Source organism: Hyla sarda, chromosome 10, assembly GCF_029499605.1.
Source record: "Hyla sarda isolate aHylSar1 chromosome 10, aHylSar1.hap1, whole genome shotgun sequence".
Taxonomy (NCBI): Eukaryota; Metazoa; Chordata; class Amphibia; order Anura; family Hylidae; genus Hyla; species Hyla sarda.
This window is the reverse complement of record NC_079198.1, coordinates 62,110,191-62,135,477: the sequence shown is the minus strand read 5'-3', so window position 1 is coordinate 62,135,477 and position 25,287 is coordinate 62,110,191. Positions and strand designations below refer to the sequence as shown.

The window sequence follows — 25,287 nt, the reverse complement described above, 5'->3', positions numbered from 1 at the left end:
GATGCAGTTCCTGAATCCCCACCTGAAAACATGAAAGAAAAAGGAATAAAAAACTAACACATCCCTAACTAGGAAAATAATAAAACATAAGACCTGGTCTGGAGAGAACTCCAGACCATGTCCACCTCCTTCAGACACTAAGCTAAAACTGATTACCTCAGGTGCCTGTGGGCGGGTATACCCTGCTGGGAGGAGCCGACTTCTCTTGTTACCATAGTGTCGAGCCTCCTAGTGACAGCAGCATACACCCATGGTCTGTGTCCCCCAATGGAGCCGATAGAGACATTTTTTTTTTATATTAACTGGTGCCAGAAAGTTAAACAGATTACTTCTGTTAAAATATTAATTATTCTAGTACTTATCAGCTGCTGTATGTGCCATAGGAAGTTGTATAATTCCTTTCAGTCTGACCACAGTGCTCTCTGCTGACAACTTTGTCCATGTCAGGAACTGTCCAGAGCAGGAGAGGTTTGCTATGTGGATTTGCTTCTACTCTAGACAGTTCTTGACATGGACAGTGGTGACAGCAGAGAGCACTGTGGTTAGATTGGAAATAACTACACAATTTCCTCAGGAGTATATAGCAGCTGATAAGTACTGGAAGGCTAAAGATTTTTAAATAGAAGTCTTCACAAATCTGTATAACTTTCTGGCACCAGTTGATTTGAAAACATTTGTTTTCAACGGGAGTTCCCCTTTAACCCCTTAAGGACTAAGCGTTTTTCCATTTTTGTACTTCTTCCTCACATTCTAAAAATCCTAACGCTTTCAGTTTTCCACCAACAGACTTATATGAGGGCTTGTTTCATGCGCTACCAATTTTACTTTGTAATGGCATCAGTCATTTCACCACAAAATCTATGGTGAAACCTAAAAGAAATTATTCGTGGGACAAAATTGAAAAAAAAAAATGCCATTTTGTATTTTTTTGCAGCTTTCATTTCTATACAGTGCACTTTTTGATAAATATGACACCTTATGTTTATTCTGTAGGTCCATATGGTTACAATGATAACCAATTTATGTAGGTTTTATTTTATTATCCTACTTAACAAATTTATAACTACATGCACCAAAATTAGTATGATTAACCCCTTAACGACGCAGGACGTAAATGTACGTCCTGGTGCGGTGGTACGTAACACACCAGGACATACATTTACATCCTGTATATGACCGCGAGCATCGGACCGATGCTCGGGTCATGAGCGGCAGGTCCTGGCTGCTGTCAGCAGCCAGGGACCCACCCGTAACGGCGCACATCAGCGATCGCTCTGATGTGTGCCATTAACCCCTCAAATGCCGTGTTCAATACAGATCACAGCATCTGCGGCAGTGCGGTCACTAAAATGGATGATAGGATCTCCCGCAGCGCTGCCGCAGGGATCCGATCATCCAGCATGGCAGCCGGAGGTCCCCTCCCCTGCCTCCTGCTCTCTCCAGGGGTCTTCTGCTCTGCAAAGGAATGAAGAGAGTCCAGCTCACCTCCCGTGTCGTGCTATGCACGGACCGGTGCCCGGCCAGGCGCCCCGGATACTGGAAATGAAGAAGGAATCCAGCACTTCAGTGAAGGCAGCTTTATTATGTGAGGAGCAAGCATTAAAAGCACACTAGTCAGACATGTTTCAAGCGCGAACGCTCTTCCTCGGTGACCGAGGAAGAGCGTTCGCGCTTGAAACATGTCTGACTAGTGTGCTTTTAATGCTTGCTCCTCACATAATAAAGCTGCCTTCACTGCAGTGCTGGACTCCTTCTTCATTTCCAGTCTTCGCTCTGGTCTGAGATCGAGAGCAGAGCAGATGATCACCGATAATACTGATCAGTGCTATGCACTACGCATAGCACTGAACAGTTTTAGCAATCAAGTGATTGCTAAAAATAGTCCCCTATGGGGACTATTAAAATGTAAATATAAAAGTAAAAAAGAAGTATTACAAAAAGTAAAAAAAAATGTGAAAAATCCCCTCCCCCAATAAAAATTTTAATTGTCCCTTTTACAATTTACTAAAATTAAAGGAGAACTATGGGATTGAAAAATGTATCCCCTATCTTAAGTATATGGGAAAAGTTTCAGATCGCGGGGGGTCTGACCGCTGCAGCCCCCCGCGATCTCCCGTCCGGGGCCCCGGCTCTCTGGTTAGGGAGGGTGTGTTGACCACCGCACGAAGCAGCGGCCGACACGCCCCCTCTATACACTGCTATGGGAGAGCCGGAAATTGCCGAAGGCAGCGTTTCGGCTCTCCCATAGCAGTATATGGAGGGCAATCTGAAACTTATCCCCTAGGATAGGGGATAAAATTTTCAATCCCGTAGTTGTCCTTTAATAAACATATTTCGTATGGCCACGTGTATAAATATTTGAATGATTAAAATATAATGTTAATGATCCCATACGGTGAACGGCGTGAACGTAAAAAGAAAAAGTCCAAAATTGCTGCTTCTTTGTAGAATTTTGTTCCCCCCAAAAAATTGATAAAAAATGTCTTAAAAGTTTTATATATGCAAATGTGGTATCAATAAAAAGTACAGATCACGGTGCAAAAAATTAGCCCTCAAATCACCCCTTAAACTGGAAAATGAAAAAGTTATAGGTCAGCAAAATAGACGAATTTTAAGTGTACTAACTTGGTTCAAAAGTTTGCGATTTTTTAAAAGAGGTACAATAGTAGAAAAGCATGTAATCATGGGTATCATTTTAATCGTATTAAATCCACAGAATAAAGAAAACATGTAATTTTTACCGTAAATTGCACAGCGTGAAAACAAAATCTTCCAAAATTTGCTTAATTGCGGTTTTCTTTTCAATTTCCCCACACAAATAGTATTTTTTTGGTTGCGCCATACATTTTATGCTAAAATGAGTGATGTTATTAAAGAGGACAACTGGTCATGCACAAAACAAGCCCTCATACTCATCTGTAGGTGAAAATATAAAAGAGTTATGATATTTAGAAGGCAAGGAGGAAAAAATGTAAACGTAAAAGTAAAATTTGCTGAGTCCTTAAAGGGGTACTCCGACCGAGACATCTTATCCCCTATCCAAAGGATAGGGGATAAGATATCTCACCGCAGGGGTCCCGCCGCTGGGGACCCCCGCAATCTTGCCTTCGCCACCCACCAGCCAGGTGGCGATCACGGGGCCGGAGTATCGTGACGTCACTCCGCACCCGTGTGACGTCACCCCTCACTCCCGCTATGCAAGTCTATGGGAGGGGGCGTGAAGGCCGTCATGCCCCCTCCCATAGACTTGCATACCAGGGGGGGGGGGGTGACGTCACACGGGGACGGAGTCGATACTCCGGTTCCGTTGTAGCCACCCGGCTGTTTGTGAGCTGGCACCGCGGCGTACAGCTCAAACAGGTGGGTGGCGAATACAAGATTGCTGGGGTCCCCAGCAGTGAGACATCTTATCCCCGATCCTTTGGATAGGGGATAAGATGTCTCAGGGCCGGAGTACCCCTTTAAAGAAAAACTGTCAGCTTGCTCCCCCTGCACTAACCAGCTGTACTGGCTGATCAGGGGGGACGCTGATTAGTTTGATGCCTACTGTGCCCGGATCCGCACGGCCATTTGTCCGAAATCTTAGTTTTTCCGTATATGCGAATTAGGTGCTAACTGGCACAGGCGCCGTAACAGGCACTCTGACGTCAGCGGCCGCAGCGCCGCCCAGCTCTTCAATATTCCTCTGCTCCCTCTGCCTCTCCCTCTTCATTACAGAGCGGGGAGAAGAGGGAGAGGCGGAGGGAGGGGAGGAATATTGATGAGCTGGGCATTGCTGAGGCCGACGGCCACTGACATCAGAGTGCCAATTACCCCGCCTGTGCCAGTTAGCACAATCAGCCAGTACCGCTGGTTAGTGCAGGGGGAGCAAGCTGACAGTTTTCCTTTAAGGCCAAAATGGGCTGAGTCCTTAACCTCTTAAGGACCCAGCCATTTTACACCTTAGGACCCGGCCATTTTTTGCACATCTGACCACTGTCACTTTAAACATTAATAACTCTGGAATGCTTTTAGTTATCATTCTGATTCCGAGATTGTTTTTTCGTGACATATTCTACTTTAACTTAGTGGTAAAATTTTTTGGTAACTTGCATCCTTTCTTGGTGAAAAATCCCAAAATTTGATGAAAAATGCGAAAATTTTGCAGTTTTCTAACTTTGAAGCTCTCTGCTTGTAAGGAAAATGGATATTCCAAATATTATTTTTTTTATTCACATATACAATATGTCTACTTTATATTTGCATCATAAAATTGACGAGTTTTTACTTTTGGAAGACACCAGAAGGCTTCAAAGTTCAGCAGCAATTTTCCAATTTTTCACAAAATTTCCAAAAATCAAAATTTTTCAGGGACCAGTTCAGTTTTGAAGTGGATTTGAAGGGTCTTCATCTTAGAAATACCCCCCAAATTACCCCATTATAAAAACTACAACCCCCAAAGTATTCAAAATGACATTCAATCAGCATTTTAACCCTTTGGGTGTTTCACAGGAAAAGCAGCAAAGTGAAGGAGAAAATTCACAATCTTCATTTTTTACACTCGCATGTTCTTGTAGACCCAATTTTTGAATTTTTACAAGGGGTAAAAGGAGAAAATGTATACTTATATTTGTAGCCCAATTGCTCTCGAGTAAGCACATACCTCATATGTCTATGTAAAGTGTTCGGCGGGCGCAGTAGAGGGCTCAGAAGCGAAGGAGCGACAAGGGGATTTTGGAGCGTACGTTTTTCTGAAATGGTTTTTGGGGGGCATGTTGCTTTTAGGAAGCCCCTATGGTGCCAGAACAGGAAAAAAAAAAACACATGGCATACCATTTTGGAAACTATACCCCATTGAGGAACGTAACAAGGAATAAAGTGAGCCTTAATACCCCACAGGTGTTTCATGACTTTTGCATATGTAAAAAAATAAAAAAAAAATGCCAATAAAATGTGTGTTTCCCCCCAAATTTCACATTTTTGCAAGGGTTAATAGCAGAAAATACCACCCAAAATTTGTAACCCCATCTCTTCTGAGTATGGACGTACCCCATAAGTTGACCTGAAGTGCACTACGGGCGAACTACAATGCTCAGAAGAGAAGGAGTCATATTTGGCTTTTTGAGAGCAAATTTTGCTCGGGGGCATGTTGCATTTAGGAAGCCCCTATGGTGCCAGGACAGCAAAAAATACCCACATGCGATACCATTTTGGAAACTAGACCCCTTGAGGAACGTAACAAGGAATAAAGTGAGCCTTAATACCCCACAGGGGTTTCACGACTTTTGCATATGTAAAAAAAAAATTTTTTTCACTAAAATGTGTGTTCCCCCCCCAAATTTCCCATTTTTGCAAGGGTTAAGAGCAGAAAATACCCACCAAAATTTGTAACCCCATCTCTTCTGAGTATGGAGGTACCCCATAAGTTGACCTGAAGCGCACTACGGGCAAACTACAATGCTCAGAAGAGAAGGAGTCATATTTGGCTTTTTGAGAGCCAATTTTTCTCGGGGGGCATGTCGCATTTAGAAAGCCCCTATGGTGCCAGAACAGCAAAATAACCCCCACATGGCATACCATTTTGGAAACTAGACCCCTTGAGGAACGTAACAAGGGGTACAGTGAGCATTTACCCCCCACTGGTGTCTGTCAGATCTTTGGAACAGTGGGCTGTACAAAATGTTTAATTTGCGCAACCCACTGTTCCAAAGATCTGTCAGACACCAGTGGGGTGTAAATTCTCACTGTACCCCTCATTACATTCCGTGAGGGGTGTAGTTTCCGAAATGGGGTCACATGTGTTTTTTTTTTTTTTTTTTCGTTTGTCAAAACCGCTGTAACAATCAGCCACCCCTGTGCAAATCACCTCAAATGTACATGGTGCACTCTCCCTTCTGGGCCTTGTCGTGCGCCCCCAGAGCACTTTGCGCCCACATATGGGGTATCTCCGTAGTCGGGAGAAATTGCATTACAAATTTTGGGGGGCTTTTTTCCCTTTTACCTCTTGTCAAAATGAAAAGTATAGGGCAACACGAGCATGTTAGTGTAAAAAAATTTTTTTTTTACACTAACATGCTGGTGTCGACCCCAACTTCACCTTTTCATAAGGGGTGAAAGGAGAAAAAGCCCCCCAAAATTTGTAAGGCAATTTCTCCCGAGTACGGCGATACCCCATATGTGGCCCTAAACTGTTGCCTTGAAATACGACAGGGCTCCAAAGTGAGAGCGCCATGCGCATTTGAGGCCTGAATTAGGGATTTGCATAGGGGTGGACATAGGGATATTCTACGCCAGTGATTCCCAAACAGGGTGCCTCCAGCTGTTGCAAAACTCCCAGCATGCATGGACAGTCGACGGCTGTCCGGCAATACTGGGAGTTGTTGTTTTGCAACAGCTGGAGGCTCCATTTTGAAAACAGTGGCGTACCAGACGTTTTTCATTTTTATTGGGGAGGGGGACTGTGTAGGGGTATGTGTATATGTAGTGTTTTTTACTTTTTATTTTATTTTGTGTTAGTGTAGTGTTTTTAGGGTACAGTCACATGGGCGGGGGGTTACAGCGAGCTTCCCGCTGTGAGTTTGAGCTGCCGCGCAAAATTTGCTGCATCGCAAACTTGCAGCCTGATACTCACTGTATATTCACAGGGGGGAGACCTCCAGCTGTTTATCAGTGCATGCTGGTAGTTATAGTTTTGCAACAGCTGAAGGCACACGGGTTGGGAAACACTGAGTTAGGAAACAGACAATGTTTCCCAACCAGTGTGCCTCCTGTTGTTGAAAAACCACAACTCCCAAACATTCTCAGGCATGCTGGAAGTAGTAGTTCGTAACATCTTTAGAGCCAGATGTTGCCGAACTACAACTCCCAGCATGCTTGGAGTTGTAGTTTGCAACATCTGGAGGACTACAGTTTGCAGACCACTAATACAGTGGTTCCCAATCTGTGCCCTTCCAGATGTTGCAAAACTACAACTCCCAGCATGCCTGGACAGCATGCTGAGGATGTGTAGTTTTGCAACATCTGGAAGGGCACAGTGGTCCCAAAACTGCGGACCTCCAGATGTTGATTTACGCATACATGGGGGAATTCATCAAGCTGTGCTTACGTACATGACTTACGGACACTGTTTTCCATGGTGTAAGTGTTTCTTACGTGTGACACATTTATCATACTATCACAGGGGGGTTGATAAATTGGGCTCACATAAGTATAAACACTTTTTTAGCATACATAAGCAAAAACCAAGAAATGACTTCAGAACACCACTTTGTAACACCACCTCTTCTCCTCTGTGACTTTTCTGCTCTAAAGCTGCATTTGTGCAATATATTGTATTTATTTAATTTTTTTTTACCACTTTTTCCCCCTAAATGTACTAACCCATTTTTTGTATGTTTTTTTTTTTTTTTCATTTCAGTTCAGTGTATGCAAAGGACGACTTTGGACTACGGTGACCAGCATTTTTTTGTTTAATATTAATAAAATGGGTAACGAGGGTTTGTGGGGAAGTGTCTTTTGGAATAAAAATTTTTTCAAATGTGTGTGTGTTTTTTTTTTTAAGTTTTCTTGACAGGCTTAGTAGTGGAAGCTGTCTAATAGACAGAATTAATTTCTAAGCCGGGCTTAGCATTAGCCCCCCAAAACAGCTAGCACTAACCCCCAATTATTACCCGCACAGAGGTGCGGAAAGGAGCAGGTACCAACAGGCCCAGTGCGTCAATATAGCCGTTATATAGGCTGGGGAGGGCCAGTAACAATGGTCCTCGTCCATCCTGGTAACGATAGGCTTCTGCTGCTTGGCTGGTATCGTGCTGAGAATGAAAATATGGGGAACCACACACATTTTTTGTATAAATAATAAAATAAACAAACGCATAGGGTTCCCCGTATTTTCATTCTCACCACAATACCAACCAAGCAGCAACAGACTGACATTACCAAGGTGGGTTAGGACCATTGTTACAGGCCCTCCTCTGCCTAAATAATGCCAGCCTGTTACCGCCTTGGCCCAGGAGCGCCATTTTTGAAGCTCCTGGCCTGTTGCTAAAAGCTCTTCCCGGCACCATTGTGGTGGTGGGTACCAGGGTAATAATTGGGGGTTAACGCTAGCTGTTTTTGTAGCTAATGCTAAGCCCGGCTTAGTAATGGATTCTGTCTATTAGACAGCATCCACTACTAATCCTGTTAAGAAAAATAAAAAATAAAACACCACACGTTTAAAAAAAAAATTTATTCCAAAGAACACTCCCCCACAAGCCCTCGTTAACCATTTTATTAAACAATAAAAGAAACGTTGGTCATCGACATAATCCACCGAATCTGAAGAAGTCCTCTGAATACACGGATCTGAAATGAGAAGAAAAAAAACACAGAAAATATGTTAATACATTTATGGTGCCTCCAGCAGTTGCAAAACTACAACCATCATCCCATGACGGGAGTTGTAATTTAGCAACAGCGGGCCTCCAGTTTAGCAACAGCTGGAGGCACTCTGTTCCTAAACTACAACTCCCATCATGGCGTACCACGAAAAGTTGCACAAAAGTCGCAAGTCGCGACTTTTTTGCGACTTTTGTACACCAAAAATCCAGTGTAAATCCCTTGATAAATTCCCCCCACAATCTCTCTTTTTATTCTGAGAATGAACAGACTAACATGAAAGCAGCCAGGAGCCAAAGTATAGTAAATTAAATAAATAAATAAAATACATTAAACATTTGTAACAAATTAGGAATAAGAAGTCAGTCCAGGTCATGCATTTCACATATGTTCAGCGTCCGATTCAGTGAATCCAGTCTAAAATTCACCACAACCGATGACAAAAGTGAATCAGTTGTTTAGATCTGGTGTTCATTAATTGTGCATGCCAGACAGGGGAAGGCAGCAAGATGCATTCCCCTGTCAAGTGCTCATATAGCATGTTCCACACTCCAGCATCCAACGTGAGACACTGGATGAATGTGAACTGTCCCATTTAAATGAATGGGATCAGTTCTACAATCAGTTTCACTCTGGTGCTTTTCCTACAGCGCTGGAGAGAAACACTGCTGAATGACGGACATGTGTGATTGGGGTCTAAGTGTATACTGTTCAATTTTCTTACCCAACTGGTCATCCTTATTAATGTCTGAGGACATAAAATAAAACTAACTAATGGTTTCTTCATGAAATGGCTGCAGAAACTCCTTGTTGTCTTCAAATCCATTTGTTACTATATTCACTAAAAATAAAGAAAAGGAAAAAATATTAAAATGACAATGTATGTATATTTGTATATTGTACATGTATAGCTGTCAATCACTGTCAGTGAGCAGGGAAAAACAGGATTACAGGCTTTCTCTGAGTCCCATCGGCATTTAAATAGCTTTTTACACAAAAAGAACACTAAATCAAATCATAGAAAGCTATATATCCCCAAGGTCTGTGTCTCTCTCTATCCAAAGCTGCCTCAAGTATGAGACCTTTCAGATCTACTTTAACATTTAATTACAATGAGCACAATTAAAGAGAATCTATCAGCTCCACGGACCTTTTAATTTTAGAAAATACATGCATTCTCTATAAAATGACTATTCTGGAGCATCTTGTCATTATTCCTACAGTAGATATATGGATAAAAAGACAAGCAGGTGTTACCATTTCCTTTACTAAATAAGGGGTTGTAAATGACCCTCAAACTGTTGTGTGTTGCTTTATTCTAGTTTATTAGTAAGATAATGCTCTGTTCTCACTTGTAACCTGTGCTCCACAGGGACCACAAACAATGGTTTGTTGTTCAGGAGAAAAAAGTCTACATCCGAACCTGCTCAAACCCCTCCCTAATTCAAGGATTCCAGGTACGGACTACTCGGAGTAGAGTCCATCAACAGCACACAGGAAAAACTCTAGCTGGGAATCTTGAATAAAACAATGTCTTTTTTGTTGTGATTAAAAAGAAGTATCCAACAAGCTAAGAGGTACATGTAGCTCAGGATCTAAGAAGACTCCTTAGATCCTGTGCTACATGTACCTCTAAGCCTGCTGCAAAATACAGAGTAGTCTGTCTGCATAAAGACAGATGTTCCCTAGTGGCGGTTATTTTCATTTTAGATTTTTTAGTAAAATTGAATTTTTTTTTAAATAAATGTGTATTTTAAAAAGTCATCTTATCAGTAGTACAACAAAATATAAAATGTTTTTCATAATGACAATGCCTCTTTAAGATTCCCAGCTGGAGTTTTTCCTGTTTAATGCCCTGGTTTGGCGTTTCCTTCTTTGCAATTGTGTTCCCCTCGGCCATTTTCCTGTAGGTACCTTTTGGGATTAAAAGCCAGGTTGCCTGGGAGAACTATCTATAAAGGAGGCCTCTAAATTGCGACACTTTGTGCAACATGAGGAAGCAGATAGGTCTCATTCATCTCTGAGAAAGGTTCGCCAAGAGCTGTGAGTTAAGCCCCTTTCACACTACAGGTATCATCCTGCTTTTTTATTGCCATTATTTTACAATAAAAGATGAAAAAAAAAAATAACTGGCAATAACTGGTAATAACGGATGATAACTGATGACCATCATCCATTATTTTTAATGTTTTTTTTTCTTAAAAAACCTGATGTTGTTCATCCGTTATCATCTGTTATTACAAGTGACATCTGATTTTTTTTTTTTTTAAATAAGGTTTTTAACCCCTTAAGGACACATGACGTTCTCATACGTCTCCATTTCCGAGTCCTTAAGGACACATGACGTATGAGAACGTCATGTGTTTTACCGGCCCCCCGCAACCATCTGGAGCGGAGCCGGTGCCCGATGCCTGCTGAAATCGTTCAGCAGGCATCGGGGCATATCGCCCAGGAGGGTCATGATGACCCCCCATGTCGGCGATGGCCGCAGATCGCTGGACAATTAAGTCCAGCGATCTGAGGCGGATTCCGGGTCAATCGGGTCTCCAGTGACCCGGAATTATTGGCTGATCGGGGCCATAGCCAGCAGGGGTGAGGTGGCACTGGTGCCACCTCACGATCGCCCTGATTCTTCGGCCGGATTACCGGCCGACCAATCAGGGCGCCTGCTGCGGGTGTCACTCCCGTAACCCGCTCCGCCCCTCTTCCGGAGGAAGTGAGCGGGACGTGCACCTCGGGTGCTGGGGACCCCGATCCCCGGCGTCCCTGTTGGGATCGGGGCCCCAGGAGCAGCGGCGGCGGCGGCAACGACGAGGGACTGACCTGTGTGGCTGGATCGTTGGAGGTGAGTGACAGCCTCCTGCTGTTGCTTAGCAACAGCTCCCAGCATGCAAAAAGGGCATTCTGGGAGCTGTAGTTATGCAACAGCAGGAGGCAGACCACCACAACTCCCAGCATTCCCTTATGGGCATGCTGGGACTTGTAGTTTTGCAACAGCTGGAGGCACATTCTTTCTATGGAAAAGTGTACCTTCAGCTGTTGTATAACTACAACCCCCAGCTTGCACAATCAGCTAAGGTGCATGCTGGGAGTTGTAGTGGTGCATCTGGTGGTTGCATAACTACAACTCCCAGCATGCCCGTTGGCTGTCTGACTGCTGAGAGTTGTAGTTTTGCAACAGCTGAAGGCACACTGAGTTAAGTAGCAAACCAGTGTGTCCCCAGCTGTTGCATAACTACAATCCCCAGCATCCCCAGCCAAAGTAGTATGCCTCCATCTGTTGCATAACTACAAGACCCAGCATGCCTGTCCGTACATGCTGGGGGTTGTAGCTTTTGCAACAGCTGAAGGCACACTGGTTGCAAAGCACTGAGTTTGTTACCAAACTCGGTGTTTCACAACCAGTGTGCCTCCAGCTGTTGCAAAACTACAACTCCCAGCATGCACTGATAGACCGTACATGCTGGGAGTTGTAGTTTTGCAACAGCTGGATGTCCCTCCCCCCCCAATGTGAATGTACAGGGTACACTCACATGGGCGGAGGATTACAGTAAGTATCCGGCTGCAAGTTTGAGGTGTGGCAAATTTTCTGCCGCAGCTCAAACTGCCAGCGAGAACTACTGTGAACCCCCACCCGTGCGACTGTATCCTAAAAACACTACACTAACACACAATAAAATAAAAAGTAAAAAACACTACGTATACACATATCCCTACACAGCCCCCCTCCCCTCCCCAATAAAAATGAAAAACGTCTGGTACGCCACTGTTTCCAAAACGGAGCCTCCAGCGGTTGCAAAACTACAACTCCCAACATGCACTGATAGACCGCACATGCTGGGAGTTGTAGTTTTGCAACAGCTGGATGTCCCCCCCCCCCCCAATGTGAACGTACAGGGTACACTCACATGGGCGGAGGATTACAGTAAGTATCCGGCTGCAAGTTTGAGCTGCGACAAATTTTCTGCCGCAGCTCAAACTGCCAGCGAGAAACTACTGTGAACCCCCGCCCGTGTGACTGTACCCTAAAAACACTACACTACACTACCACAAAATAAAATAAAAAGTAAAAAACACTACATATACACATACCCCTACACAGCCCTCCTCCCCTCCCCAATAAAAATGAAAAACGTCTGGTATGCCACTGTTTCCAAAACGGAGCCTCCAGCTGTTGCAAAACAACTACTCCCAGTATTGCCAGATAGCCGTTGACTGTCTAGGCATGCTAGGAGTTTTACAACAGCTGGAGGCACCCTGTTTGGGAATCACTGGCGTAGAATACCCCTATGTCCACCCCTATGCAAGTCCCTAATTCAGGCCTCAAATCCGCATGGCGCTCTCATTTTGGAGCCCTGTCGTATTTCAAGGCAACAGTTTAGGGCCACATATGGGGTATCGCCGTACTCAGGAGAAATTGTGTTACAAATTTTGGGGGGTATTTTCTGCTATTACCCTTTTTAAAAATTTAACATTTATGGGAAAACAAGCATTTTAGGTAAAAAAAATATATATATTTTTTTTACATATGCAAAAGTCGTGAAACACCTGTAGGATATTAAGGTTCAAATTACCCCTTGTTAAGTTCCCCGAGGGGTCTAGTTTCCAAAATGGTATTCCATGTGTTTTTTTTTTTTTGCTGTCCTGGCACCATAGGGGCTTCCTAAATGCGGCATGCCCCTAGAGAAAAATTTGCTTTCAAAAAGCCAAATGTGACTCCTTCTCTTCTGAGACCTGTAGTGCGCCAGCAGAGCACTTTTCAGCCCCCTATGGGGTGTTTTCTGAATCGGGAGAAATTGGGCTTCAAATTTTGGGGGGTATTTTCTGCTATTACCCTTTTTAAAATTGTAAACATTTTGGGAAAACAGGCATTTTAGGTAAAAAAAAAAATTTTTTTTTTACATATGCAAAAGTCGTGAAACACTTGTAGGGTATTAAGGTTCACGTTACCCCTTGTTACGTTCCCTGAGGGGTCTAGTTTCCAAAATGGTATGCCATGTGTTTTTTTTTTGCTGTTCTGGCACCATAGGGGCTTCCTAAATGCGGCATGCCCCCAGAGCAAAATTTGCTTTCAAAAAGCCAAATGTGACTCTTTCTCTTCTGAGACCTGTAGTGCGCCAGCAGAGGACTTTTCACCCCCATATGGGGTGTTTTCTGTATCGGGAGAAATTGGGCTTCAAATTTTGGGGGGTATTTTCTGCTATTACCCCTTTTTAAAAATGTAAAATTTTTGGGAAACCAAGCATTTTAGGTAAAACATTTTTTTTTTTTTTTTACATATGCAAAAGTCGTGAATCACCTGTGGGGTATTAAGGTTCACTTTACCCCTTGTTACATTCCCCGAGGGGTCTAGTTTCCAAAATGGTATGCCATTTGTTTTTTTTTCTGTCCTGGCACCATAGGGGCTTCCTAAACGTGACATGCCCCCCAAAAACCATTTGTCGCTCCTTCCCTTCTGAGCCCTCTACTGCGCCCGCCGAACAATTAACATAGACATATGAGGTATGTCCTTACTCGAGAGAAATTGGGTTTCAAATACAAGTAAAAATTTTCTCCTTTTTACCCCTTGCAAAAATTCAAAAATTGGGTCTACAAGAACATGCTAGTGTAAAAAATGAAGATTTTGAATTTTCTCCTTCACTTTGCTGCTATTCCTGTGAAACACCTAAAGGGTTAATACACTTACTGAATGTCATTTTGAATACTTTGGAGGGGGTGTAGTTTTTATAATGGGGTCTTTTATGGGGTATTTCTAATATGAAGACCCTTCAAATCCACTTCAAACCTGAACTGGTCCCTGAAAAATTGTGAGTTTGAAAATTTTGTGAAAAATTTCAAAATTGCTGCTGAACTTTGAAGCCCTCTGGTGTCTTCCAAAAGTAAAAACTCATAAATTTTATGATGCAAACATAAAGTAGACATATTGTATATGTGAACCCAAAAAAAATATATTTTGAATATCCATTTTCCTTACAAGCAGAGAGCTTCAAAGTTAGAAAAATGCTAAATTTTAATTTTTTTCATCAAATTTTCGGATTTTTCACCAAGAAAGGATGCAAGTTACCACAAAATTTTACCACTAAGTTAAAGTAGAATATGTCACGAAAAAACAATCTCGGAATCAGAATGATAACTAAAAGCATTCCAGAGTTATTAATGTTTAAAGTGTCAGAATTGCAAAAAACGCTCCGGTCCTTAAGGTGTAAAATGGCCTGGTCCTTAAGGGGTTAAACCTTTTTATGTAGAGCTGTACTGGGCATGCTCAGTACAATAAACGGATGTTAAAAAACCTGACAATAACTGATGATAACGGATGTTTTTTTTAAACATCCGGTTCCCATACTGTAAACTTCAATGTTAAATTTAACGTCCGGTTTTTCACCATTTTTTTTGCCGGACCAAAAATTAGTGCATGCACCATCATTTATGCAGGCAAAAATACCTGGCATTAGGAAAAACGGACATGCCTGATGCAAAAGGATGTTCAAAAAATCCTATTGACATGAATGGGATTTTTTGACGGCTGTTTTCTGGACTTTTTGCTGGGAGTAATAACAAAGGTTTTTTGCAGGATGACACCTGTAGTGTGAAAGGGGCCAAGCCATGTAAAATTAGCTCTGAGCCACATTAAACGGGTTGTTCCACCAATTGTAACAAATGTAATTATATAGTACCTGCTGAGACACCAATATTACCCAATGCTTTCAATTTTTTTTATTGCCTTGTTCAAAAGTTATACCACTATCTGTTGCTCATGTGCCTGCCTTGTCATGCTCTGTTGGCTTTCCAGTTTTCCATCCTGCTCTGTCAGTTTGCCTGACACAAGCACTAAACCTTTCTTCGAGCTCTCACATGCTGTCACTTTACTCTCTTGCTCTATCAGGCTCCCTCTCCTTCCATCCGTACCTTAATGTGGAGTTGCAGGCTCAACACAGAGATAACAGGACCAACCACGGCAAGGACTGTAAAATTGGAGTTTATTCAGACTTGCGACATGTCTGTGAATAAACTCCAATTTTAATGTCCTTGCTGTGGTTGGTCACATTAGTGCTGTGTTGAGCCTGCAACTAGTGTTGCTCGCGAATATTCGCAATGCAAATTTTATTCGCGAATATCGCATATTCGCGAATATAGCGCTATATATTCGTAATTACGAATATTCGTTTATTTTTTTTTTTTCACAGTACACGTCACAGTGATCATCCCTCTCTGCTTCCAGCTTGAGTGGTGTAAAGAAGACTCTAATACTACTGAGTGAGACTGGTGTGCGAATTTTCGCATATGCGAAAATTTGAATATGTTAATTTTCGCATATGCGAATTTCCATTTATGCTAATTTTCGCATACGCGAATTTTTGTATACGTGAAAATAAAGCGAGAATATTACGAATATTCGCGAATATATGACGCATATTCGTCCATATATTCGCGAATTCGAATATGGCCTATGCCGCTCAACACTACCTGCAACTTGACATTGAAGTCTGCATTGTTTTCGCCTTTGTCCTAGCAACAGGAGGGCTGCAGATAGGACCCAGTTCTTCCTTTGATATGCGCATTCCATTGTTGTGTATGTTGCTACACAACCTCCCGTGGTAAGCGGCCTTTTGTCCATATCCGCCCCACTTGGTGTGTTTACGCCATGGAGTGCCTTCTTTTTCTCCTCTCCTTCCATCCAACAGTCTGGCAGCCTGCTTGTCTCAGCATTGAACAATGAGAAGGGGAGGATGGAGTGTTGACATTCTACTTCCTCCACCCCCCCCCCCCCCCGCTTACACTTTTTCACTGCAGAGACTTGTCTGTGTAGCACATTATGCACCTCTATACTGGCTGTGGAACTGTCAGATGCTTGTGTCAGGCAAACTGCTAGAGCAGGATGGGAAAAAGGAAAACCAACTGAGCATGCGTGGCCCAGACTTCTCAAGAACACTGTAGGGCGTAACAAAGGACAACAACATTCATAACAAGGGTTCCAAATAGTAGATATAGGACATGACTACTCGGTATATGGTATCCAACACTTAATTTCTTCATTTGATAGTAAAAAAAACATACTTTAAAAGTAGTAAATCATAGAGGGGAGAGGCAAACATAAGTGAAGCTAGGGAGCCAGTGGTTCAATAATGCCCATAATGCACTTCTTCAGACCACCAGTCATACTCACAATACAGGTGCAATTTAACAATGGAGGGCGAGGGGAACCTAACCCACAGTGATGATGTCAGAATATATTAAAAACAGTCAAAACATATAACACCCAGTGTAACATTGAATTAAAAATGAACTATGTAGCAATCAATATTACTAACTAAGCACTTTCTATCCTACAAGAATGAACTAAAATCTAGCCTATCATTAAGGCCTAGCAGCCCCACAGCATTTAGCCTTAGGATCCAGCGCGTCTCCTTCTGCAGCAGCTGTTTGCCTCCATTGCGACCATTCCTCTGGGTTTTTACACGCTCCAACCCTGCAAAGCGCAACACTGATGCATCACCATCATGACATTCACGTATGTGTGATATTAACCCCTTAAGGACACAGGGCATACCCATACGCCCCTGTTTCCGAGTCCTTAAGGACTCATGGCGTACAGGTTTGTCCTGCGTTCTTCCGGTCCCTGCCGCTGGCCAGGCGGGGACTGGACCAGGATGCATGCTGATATCATTCAGCAGGCATTCCGGCATATCGCCCAGGGCGGTCCTGAGGTCCCCCATATTGACGATCGACGATCAATTCAGATTTGCGGCAATTCCGGGCTGATCGGGTCTCTGATGACCCGATAGCCCGTAAAATAAGGATGATTGGAGATGTCAGAGACATCCCTAATCATCCTGAAGGATAGGAGCGAGGTGGCAGTGATGCCACCTCCTCCTATCCCCTGCCATTGATCGGTTAGGACTACCCGACCTAATGGCAGTTGGGGGCAGGGGTTACAGTTGAAATCCCCACTCTACCTGCCTCTGGATGTTGGGCAGAGCGAGGGGGAAGATGGTGGCGTGTATCGGAGCAGGACCGGTGATCCCGGCGGGATCGGGGTAGGCAGCGGCGGGATCGGCGGCAGGTCTGTGGCAGTGAGGAGGCGGCGGTGGAGCAGCGGTGAAGGCAGCAGCAAAGATCAGTGGTAAGTGACCTTCACTGCTGCCTTCTAGGAGTTGCCAAACTGCCAAAGGCTGTCTGGCCATGCTGGGAGTTGTAGTTTTGCAACATCTGGAGGGCTACAGTTTGGACACCACAGTGGTCTCCAAACTGTTTTCCTCCAGTTGTTGCATAACTACAACTCCCAACATGCCCTTCGGCTGTCTGGGCATGCTGCGAGCTGTAGTTATGCAACAACTGGAGGCACACTGGTTGGGAAACGTTGTCTGTTTCCTAACTCAGTGTTTCCCAACCCGTGTGCCTCCAGCTGTTGCAAAACTGTAACTCCCAGCATGCACTGACAGACCATGCATGCTGGGAGTTGTAGTTTTGCAACAGCTGGAGGCACACTGGTTGGGAAACACTGAGTTAAGTAACAAACTCAGTATTTTGCAACTAGTGCGCCTCCAGCTGTTGCATAACTACAACCTCCAGCATGCACGGACAAAGGGCATGCTGGAAGTTGTAGTAGTATGCCTCCAGCTGTTGCATAACTACAAGTCCCACCATGCCTTTCAGCTGTCGGTGCATGCTGGGGGTTATAGTTTTTAAAACAGCTAAAGGCACATTGGTTGCCCAACACTGAGAGTTTGTTACCTAACTCAGTATTTTGCAACCAGTGTGCCTCCAGGTGTTGCATAACTGCAACCCCCAGCATGCATGGACAGCTAAAGGGCATGCTAGGAGTTGTAGTTTTGCAATAGCTGAAGGTTGGCCCACCCCATCATGTGAATGTACAGGGTACATTCACACAGGCGGGTTTACAGTGAGTTTCTCGCTGCAAGTTTGAAATGCAGCAAATTTTCCACTGCAGCTTAAACTCCCAGCGGGAAAATCGCTGTGAACCCGCCTGTGTGATTGTACCCTAACAACACTACACTACACCTACACAAAATAAAGGGTAAAACACTACATATACCCCTACACAGTTACCCCCCAAAATTTGTAACACAATTTCTTCTGAGTACGGAAATACTCCATATGTGGAAGTAAAATGCTCTGCGGGCGCACAAGGCTCAGGAGTGAGAGCGCCATGTACATTTGAGGTAATTTGCACAGGGGTGGCTGATTGTTATAGCGGTTCTGACATAAATGGAAAAAAAAATACCCATATGTGACCCCATTTTGGAAACGACACTCCTCACAGAACGTAACAAGGGGTATAGTGAGCCTTAACACCCCACAGGTGTTTGAAGAATTTTTGTTAAAGTTGGACGGGAAAATGAAAACACCAACCAAAATGTTGGTGTTATCCCAAATTTTAAATTTTCACAAGGGGTAATAGGAAAAAAGCCCCCCAACATTTGTAACACCATTTCTCCTGAGTATGGAAATGCCCCATATGTGGATGCAAAGTGCTCTGCGGGCACACTACAATGTTCAGAAAAGAAGGAGCACCATTGGGCTTTTGGGGAGAGAATGTGTCTTGAATTGAAGGCCATGTGTGTTTACAACTCCCCCTGTGGAGCCAGAACAGTGGACTCCCCCCCCAAACGTGACCCCGTTTTAGAAACTACACCCCTTACGTAATGTAATAAGGGGTGCAGTGAGCATTTACACCCCACTGGTGTCTGACAGATTATTTCAACAGTGATCCGTGAAAATGAAAAATTGAATTTTTAACTTGCACAGCCCACTGTTCCAAAGATCTGTCAAACACCAGTGGGTGTAAATACTCACTGCAACCCTTATTACATTATGTGAGGGGTGTAGTTTCCATAATGGGGTCACATGTGGGGGGGGGGGGGTTCTGCTGTTCTGGCACTATGGGAGGTTTGTAAATGCACATGGCACCCGACTTCAATTTCATAAAAATTCTGTCTCCAAAAGTCCAATGGTGCTCCTTCTGTTCTGAGACCTGTAGTGCGCCAGCAGAGCACTTAATGTCCACATATGGGGCGTTTTCTTTATAGGTAGAAATTGGGCTTCAAATTTTGGGGTCCATTTTCACCTATTACTTCTTGTGAAAAAGAAAAATTTGGGGTAGCACCATCATTTTAGTCTTGGAAATCAAATTTTCCATTTTCACGTCCAACTTCAACGCAAAGTCGTCAAACACCTGTGAGGTGTTAAGGCTCACTTAATTCCTTGTTACGTTCCTCAAGGGGTCTAGTTTCCAAAATGGTATGGCATGTGTTTTTTTTGGGGGAGGGATTTTCTAAATGCAACATGCCCTCCAAAAACCATTTCAGCTAAATTCTCTTTGAAAAAGCCAAATTTTGCTCCTTCTCTTCTGAGCATTGTATTGCGCCAGCAGAGCACTTCACGTCAACATATGGGGCGTTTTTTTAATTGGGAGAAATTGGGCTTCAAATTTTGGGGTCCATTTTTACCTATTACCCCTTGTGAAAAAGAAAAATTTGGGGTAACACCATCATTTTAGTGTTAAAAATCGAATTTTCCATTTTCACGTCCAACTTCAACGCAAAGTCATCAAACACTTGTGAGGTGTTACGGATCACTGTACCCCTTGTTACGTTCCTTGAGGCATGTAGTTTCCAAAATAGTATGCCATATGGGGGTTATTTTGCTGTTTTGACACCATGGCTCCTAAATGCAACATGGCCCCCAAAAACCATGACAGCAAAATTTGTTTTCATAAATCCCACAGTTGCTCTTTCCCTCTTGAGCCATGTTGTGAGCCCGCAGAGCACTTTATGCCAACATATGAGGTATTTCCATACTCGAGAGAAATTGGGCTGCAAATGTTGGGGGGGCTTTTTCTCCATTTACCACTTTTAAAAGTGAAAAAAATGGGGCTACAAGAACATGTTAGTGTAAAAAATTTAGATTTTGATTTTTCTCCTCCTTCTGAATGTCATTTTGAATACTTTGAGGGGTGTAATTTCTATAATGGGGTTATTTATGGGGTATTTCTCACAGAAACGCCCCTCAAATCCACTTCAAACTTAACTGGCCCCTAAAAAATTCAGATTTTGAAATTTTCATGAAAATTTTGAAAATTGCTGCTGTACTTTGAAGCCCTCTAATGTCTTCAAAAATAAAAACATGTCAACTTTCTGGTGCCAACTGAAAGTAGACATATTGTATTTGCGAATCAATATAAAATGTATTTGGAATATCCATTTTCCTTACAAGCAGAGAGTTTCAGAGTTAGAAAAAAGCAACATGTTCATTAAATTTGGGGATTTTCACCAAGAAAGGATGCAAGTGATGCCGAAATTTTACCACTATGTTAAAGTAGAATATGTCACGAAAAAACAATCTCGGAATCAGAATAATCGTTAAAAGCATCCCAGTGTTATTAATGCACAAAATGACAGTGGTCAGAATTGCAAAAAAAGGTCAGAGTCATTAAAGGGATACTCCGGCGCTAAGACATCTTATCCCCTATCCAAAGGATACGGGATAAGATGCCTTGATCTTGCACCCCGTTAGAATCAATCTCTGGAGCATGTTCGCTCCGGGTCTGATTACTGGCGATCACGGGGATGGAGCAGAGTGACATCACGGCTCCACCCCTGTGTGACGTCACGCTCCACCCCCTCAAGGCAAGCCTATGGGAGGGAGAAACATAATTAGAAACGTAATGCTCTAAGAGCAGACACCTTAGCCAGATTCACCAAAATATAGCAACCCTGAATATCCCCCCCGCCCCCATGATTCAGATATGTTTTATTATGTTTCTCTATGACGGTTGTTGTTTTTTCTTTAGTCCTATTGCCTCCCTGATGCAGGCTTTACCTCATTCTGTTTCTATTGTGTGACCAAGATACCTGCTTGTATGGGATTAGTGCTTGGCTCTGCCAGGGTTTTGTGTGGGTGAGTAAGGACACCCATTGGAAGGCTGAGCATTGTGCTGATCCTAGGGAGAGCAACTGATGGGTAGATAAGTAAAATGTAACTAGACAAGTCTAGTAAAGGCCATAACATTGCCCCAGTAGCAGGAAGGATTCCCTCTGGAACTTCTGGACAAGAAGGATTTTAACCCTTTCATGACCCAGTCCGTTTTTTCAAATCTGACATTTGTCTCTTTAAGTGGTTATAACCTTGGACTGCTTTTACCTGGCAAAGTGATTCAGAGATTGTTTTTTCAGAGACATATTGTACTTTATATTAGTGGTAAATTTTTGTTGATACATGAAGTGATTTTTGTGAAAAACGCAAAAATATCGTGAAAAATTGGAAACATTTTCATTTCTATGTTTCAAACTCTCTACTTGTAAGATAAATAGTCATGCCAAATAAATTTAGTTATTAATTCACATCCACAACATGTCTACTTTATGCTGGCATCATTTGTTAAACATTCTTTTACTTTTTTACAACATTAGAAGGCTTATATTATTAAGAGCATTTTTTTCAATTTTTTTTACAAAAGTTCAAAACATTTTTTTTGTGAACAATTACATTTTATATATATATATATATATATATATATATATATACAGTACATAACTGTGTGTATATATATATATATATATATATATATATATATATACAGTACATAACTTCCAATTCACCTAGGTGAGTAGACCTTTATTTCTTCAATATAAAGATGCTTTTTGTCTTCATGCCTACCTACCTATCGCCCCAGTGGATTCTATCCACAATAGCCAATCTCTACTTCCTTCATCCATGTATTGCTGACATGCATGGTTTACCATCATGAATTACCCAAAATCATCTCATCCCAGGGTACAGCACTAGAGTCGCTCCTTCAAGTCACTTAACCATCTGCTCTCTCTCTCTCTCTCTTTTTCCTCCTACTCTTAGCTGCTGGGGATATCTCTCCTAACCCTGGCTCACCTTTCACTAATATTTCTTTAGCTCTACCTGCCTCTTACAGAACCCTATAAACTTGGTTAAGATTCACTGAATGCCTTCTTCAGTCCCTCTTGTTTCCTTTAACTGTGCTCTTCTAAACTCTTGATCTGTGTGTAACAGACTCATTCAGATTAACGATTTGTTTATTACTAAATAATACACTACTTTCACCGCTGCTCTAACTTATGTGATCTTGACTTTTCCCATACCCCAAGATCTGACACCAGATGGTGGAGGAGTTGGCGTGCTTCTCTCCCCACAATGAACTTTTCAGGTCATTCATCTATTACTCATATTTCCCTTTTTTGATGTCCACACCCTGATTTTTTTTCCATATTCTCTTAAAGTGGTAATCATCTATAGACCTTTTGTCTCATCTTAAATGTTTCTTGGTCATTTTGCTACCCTCATTTCCTATCCTCAAAAACACCTTCACTCATCATGGGTGAATTTAACATCCCCATTGACAACCTAATTTCTACATCTTTCAGTAATGGTATTATGACATTCTGTCATAACACCATTACTAACCAGTCCAGAGTAGCTATCAGTCTGTCTCTAATCTTCCCTTCATCTCCAAACTTCTGGAACACTTGGCCTATTCCTGCCAAATCTGCTATCTCTCTCTCAGAACTGGCTGCTTGACCCCTTATAGTTTGGTTTCTGCTCCCAACACTCTACAGAAAGAGCCCTAATCAAGGTCATTAATGATCTTCTGACTGCGAAATCTGATAGCAATTTACTGTATCCCTATTGGTTCTCCTAGATTTCTGTGGGTTTTGACAATGTAGATCACAAACACTTCCTCAATACTCTCCGCTCCATTAGTCTTAAATGGGCGCTGTCAGATACAAAAACTTTTTATACGTTGTACATCTTGGCAAAACATTAACCTTTCTAATATACTTCATAAGAACGTTTTATTTCCTTTTTATAGAAATCATGGCTTATAAAATCATGGCTTTGTCCAAGGTGAAGCACAGGCATAGACAAAGTCCAGTAAAAGGGGGTGGGCTAGCACTCCTCTGTGCTCTCTCTCCTGTCTGACAGGACAGGAGAGAGCACAGAGGAGTACTAGGAAAAGTTGGAATAGAAAAATCAGAAACCTCAGCCACTCACTGGCAGGGGATTAGGATGTTAAATGCGGGTGAGCACTGCAACCGGAACGCTGAGGGATTATCACTGAACCGGTGCCAGCGGCATGGCTGTGCATTAAGAACTATAGCCGGAGAGGGGGAGGGTTCATTTGCATGCATGTGTCACACAAGGGGTGATGCTGCTGCTCTGTGCTGTCATGTGACTAGAAGAGCAGCACAGGAGGATCCTGCCTGACTAAAACACAAGGAGTCAGGTAAGATTTAGGTGGAGCCAGAGAACATAATTTCAAGGGGTACTCCGGTGGAAAATATATATATATATATATTATTATTATTTTTTTTTCAAATCAACTGGTTCCAGAAAATTATACAGATTTGTAAACTACTTCTATTTAAAAACCTTAACCCTTCCAGTACTTATCAGCTGCTGTATGCTCCACAGGAATTTCTTTTCTGTCTGACCACAGTGATCTCTTCTGGAATGATTAAGATTTTAATAGAACTAAATTACAAATCTGTTTAACTTTCTGGAACCAGTTGACTTGAAAAAATTGCCACCGGAGGACCCCTTCAACTTCAGCCTCATTCAGACTGAGCAACAGAGGAAAGAGTCACATAGCACAAATTACATGGTGTGCTATTTACTGTCACCCTATAACACCTGCATCTATAAATTTCCAAAGGATCTGAACTGTCCATGCAAGGTATATCAAGACTTTCCTTTCATCTCAAAAACAGCAGTGCTTAGTATAATCCTTTAATTTTACTGTAGCTTTTTATTTCTTTTCTGCTCATAGCACCTTGCAAACCCATTCTCCCCCTCACATCATCTATAGTACTGTACTGTATAAATCATCCACCAGAACAGGGCCAGCCTGTTTAGTGCTTAGGGTAACCATTCCCTTGCTGGTTTTTTACACTTCTGCTCACATAGCTCATTTGAAAAACTCTGTGTATGTAACCCCTTCTCCTTCCACATGCCATCTATAGTAGTACTGTAAGCCTGTTCAGTGCAACTTTACCATCACTAAGTCATGGCATAGCAGAAAGAAGTGTATGATGGGCTGTGATTGGCTAGAGATGCAAGGAAGGAAGTATCTATATGTGTACTACTGGCAAACAGCTCAGCTTTGGTCCTACACCCTATAATGAGAGATTAAGAAATAGCTGTGCACCTTGGAGAGGACTATGAGAGGCTTAATAACAGTAGTAAAAGTTAAAAAAAAAAAAAAGTACTGCTCCTTGCTCCTAGGCCACTGTCTTTACAACGGAGTTCCACTCTGCACTGTTCGGCACTTCTGGGTTTGGTGACGTGACATCACACATAACTCATCCAATCAGGGGCCTCAGTGATTTCCCACCCCAGCTGCTGATTGAGCATGTGACATAAAGTCCCGAACCCAAAAACGCCTGAGAGTGGGTAGCTGAGCTCAGTGGGCAGTAGCGTGGTTGGCTCACCTTTCGATAATTCTGCTGCTAATATACCAAAAGTGCCACTACTCACCACTTCATCTGATATGCCAGCACTGGAGGAAATACCTGCTCAGCCAATCACTGGCAACATGACCTGCCTCAGCTAGTAATTGGCTCATCAAGCATTTCCTGCAATACTGGCACATCAACAAAGAAGTGTTGAGCAGTGAGGACAGCTCAACTGGAACAGCAGCAGCAGGGGATCAGGCAGATGAGTATGCTTTATTTCTTATTTTTAAAGTGCCTTGACCTCTTTATGGTCCACAAGTAAAAAAAAAAAAAAGTCCCTTCTGCCCTCTCTATAATCTAGCCCTTAGTGTATAGACAAAATTTCAACACTGCATAGCACTATATAGGCAATGTATACACTGGCACTATTTTTCAATAGATTGTATAAATTATCTAGGCACAGTATAAACATTATCTAGGCATTATA

The 25,287-nt window shown here is 42.6% G+C and overlaps 1 protein-coding gene across 8 annotated transcripts in view; it reads right to left on the bottom strand.

Moving 5' to 3' along the window:
* The window catches only part of SYNGR4 (synaptogyrin 4), a 191,611-nt gene that overhangs the window by 146,917 nt on the left and 19,407 nt on the right, over nucleotides 1-25,287 (bottom strand). For all 8 annotated transcript variants that reach the window (XR_008848538.1, XR_008848537.1, XM_056544618.1 and 5 more), the window contains exon 2: nucleotides 9,083-9,199. Coding sequence is in view for 6 of the 8 variants with exons in the window: in XM_056544618.1 (XP_056400593.1) it covers nucleotides 9,083-9,184 (102 nt within the window). In the remaining 2 variants the exon portion in view is untranslated. The remainder of the gene's footprint in view (nucleotides 1-9,082; nucleotides 9,200-25,287) is intronic.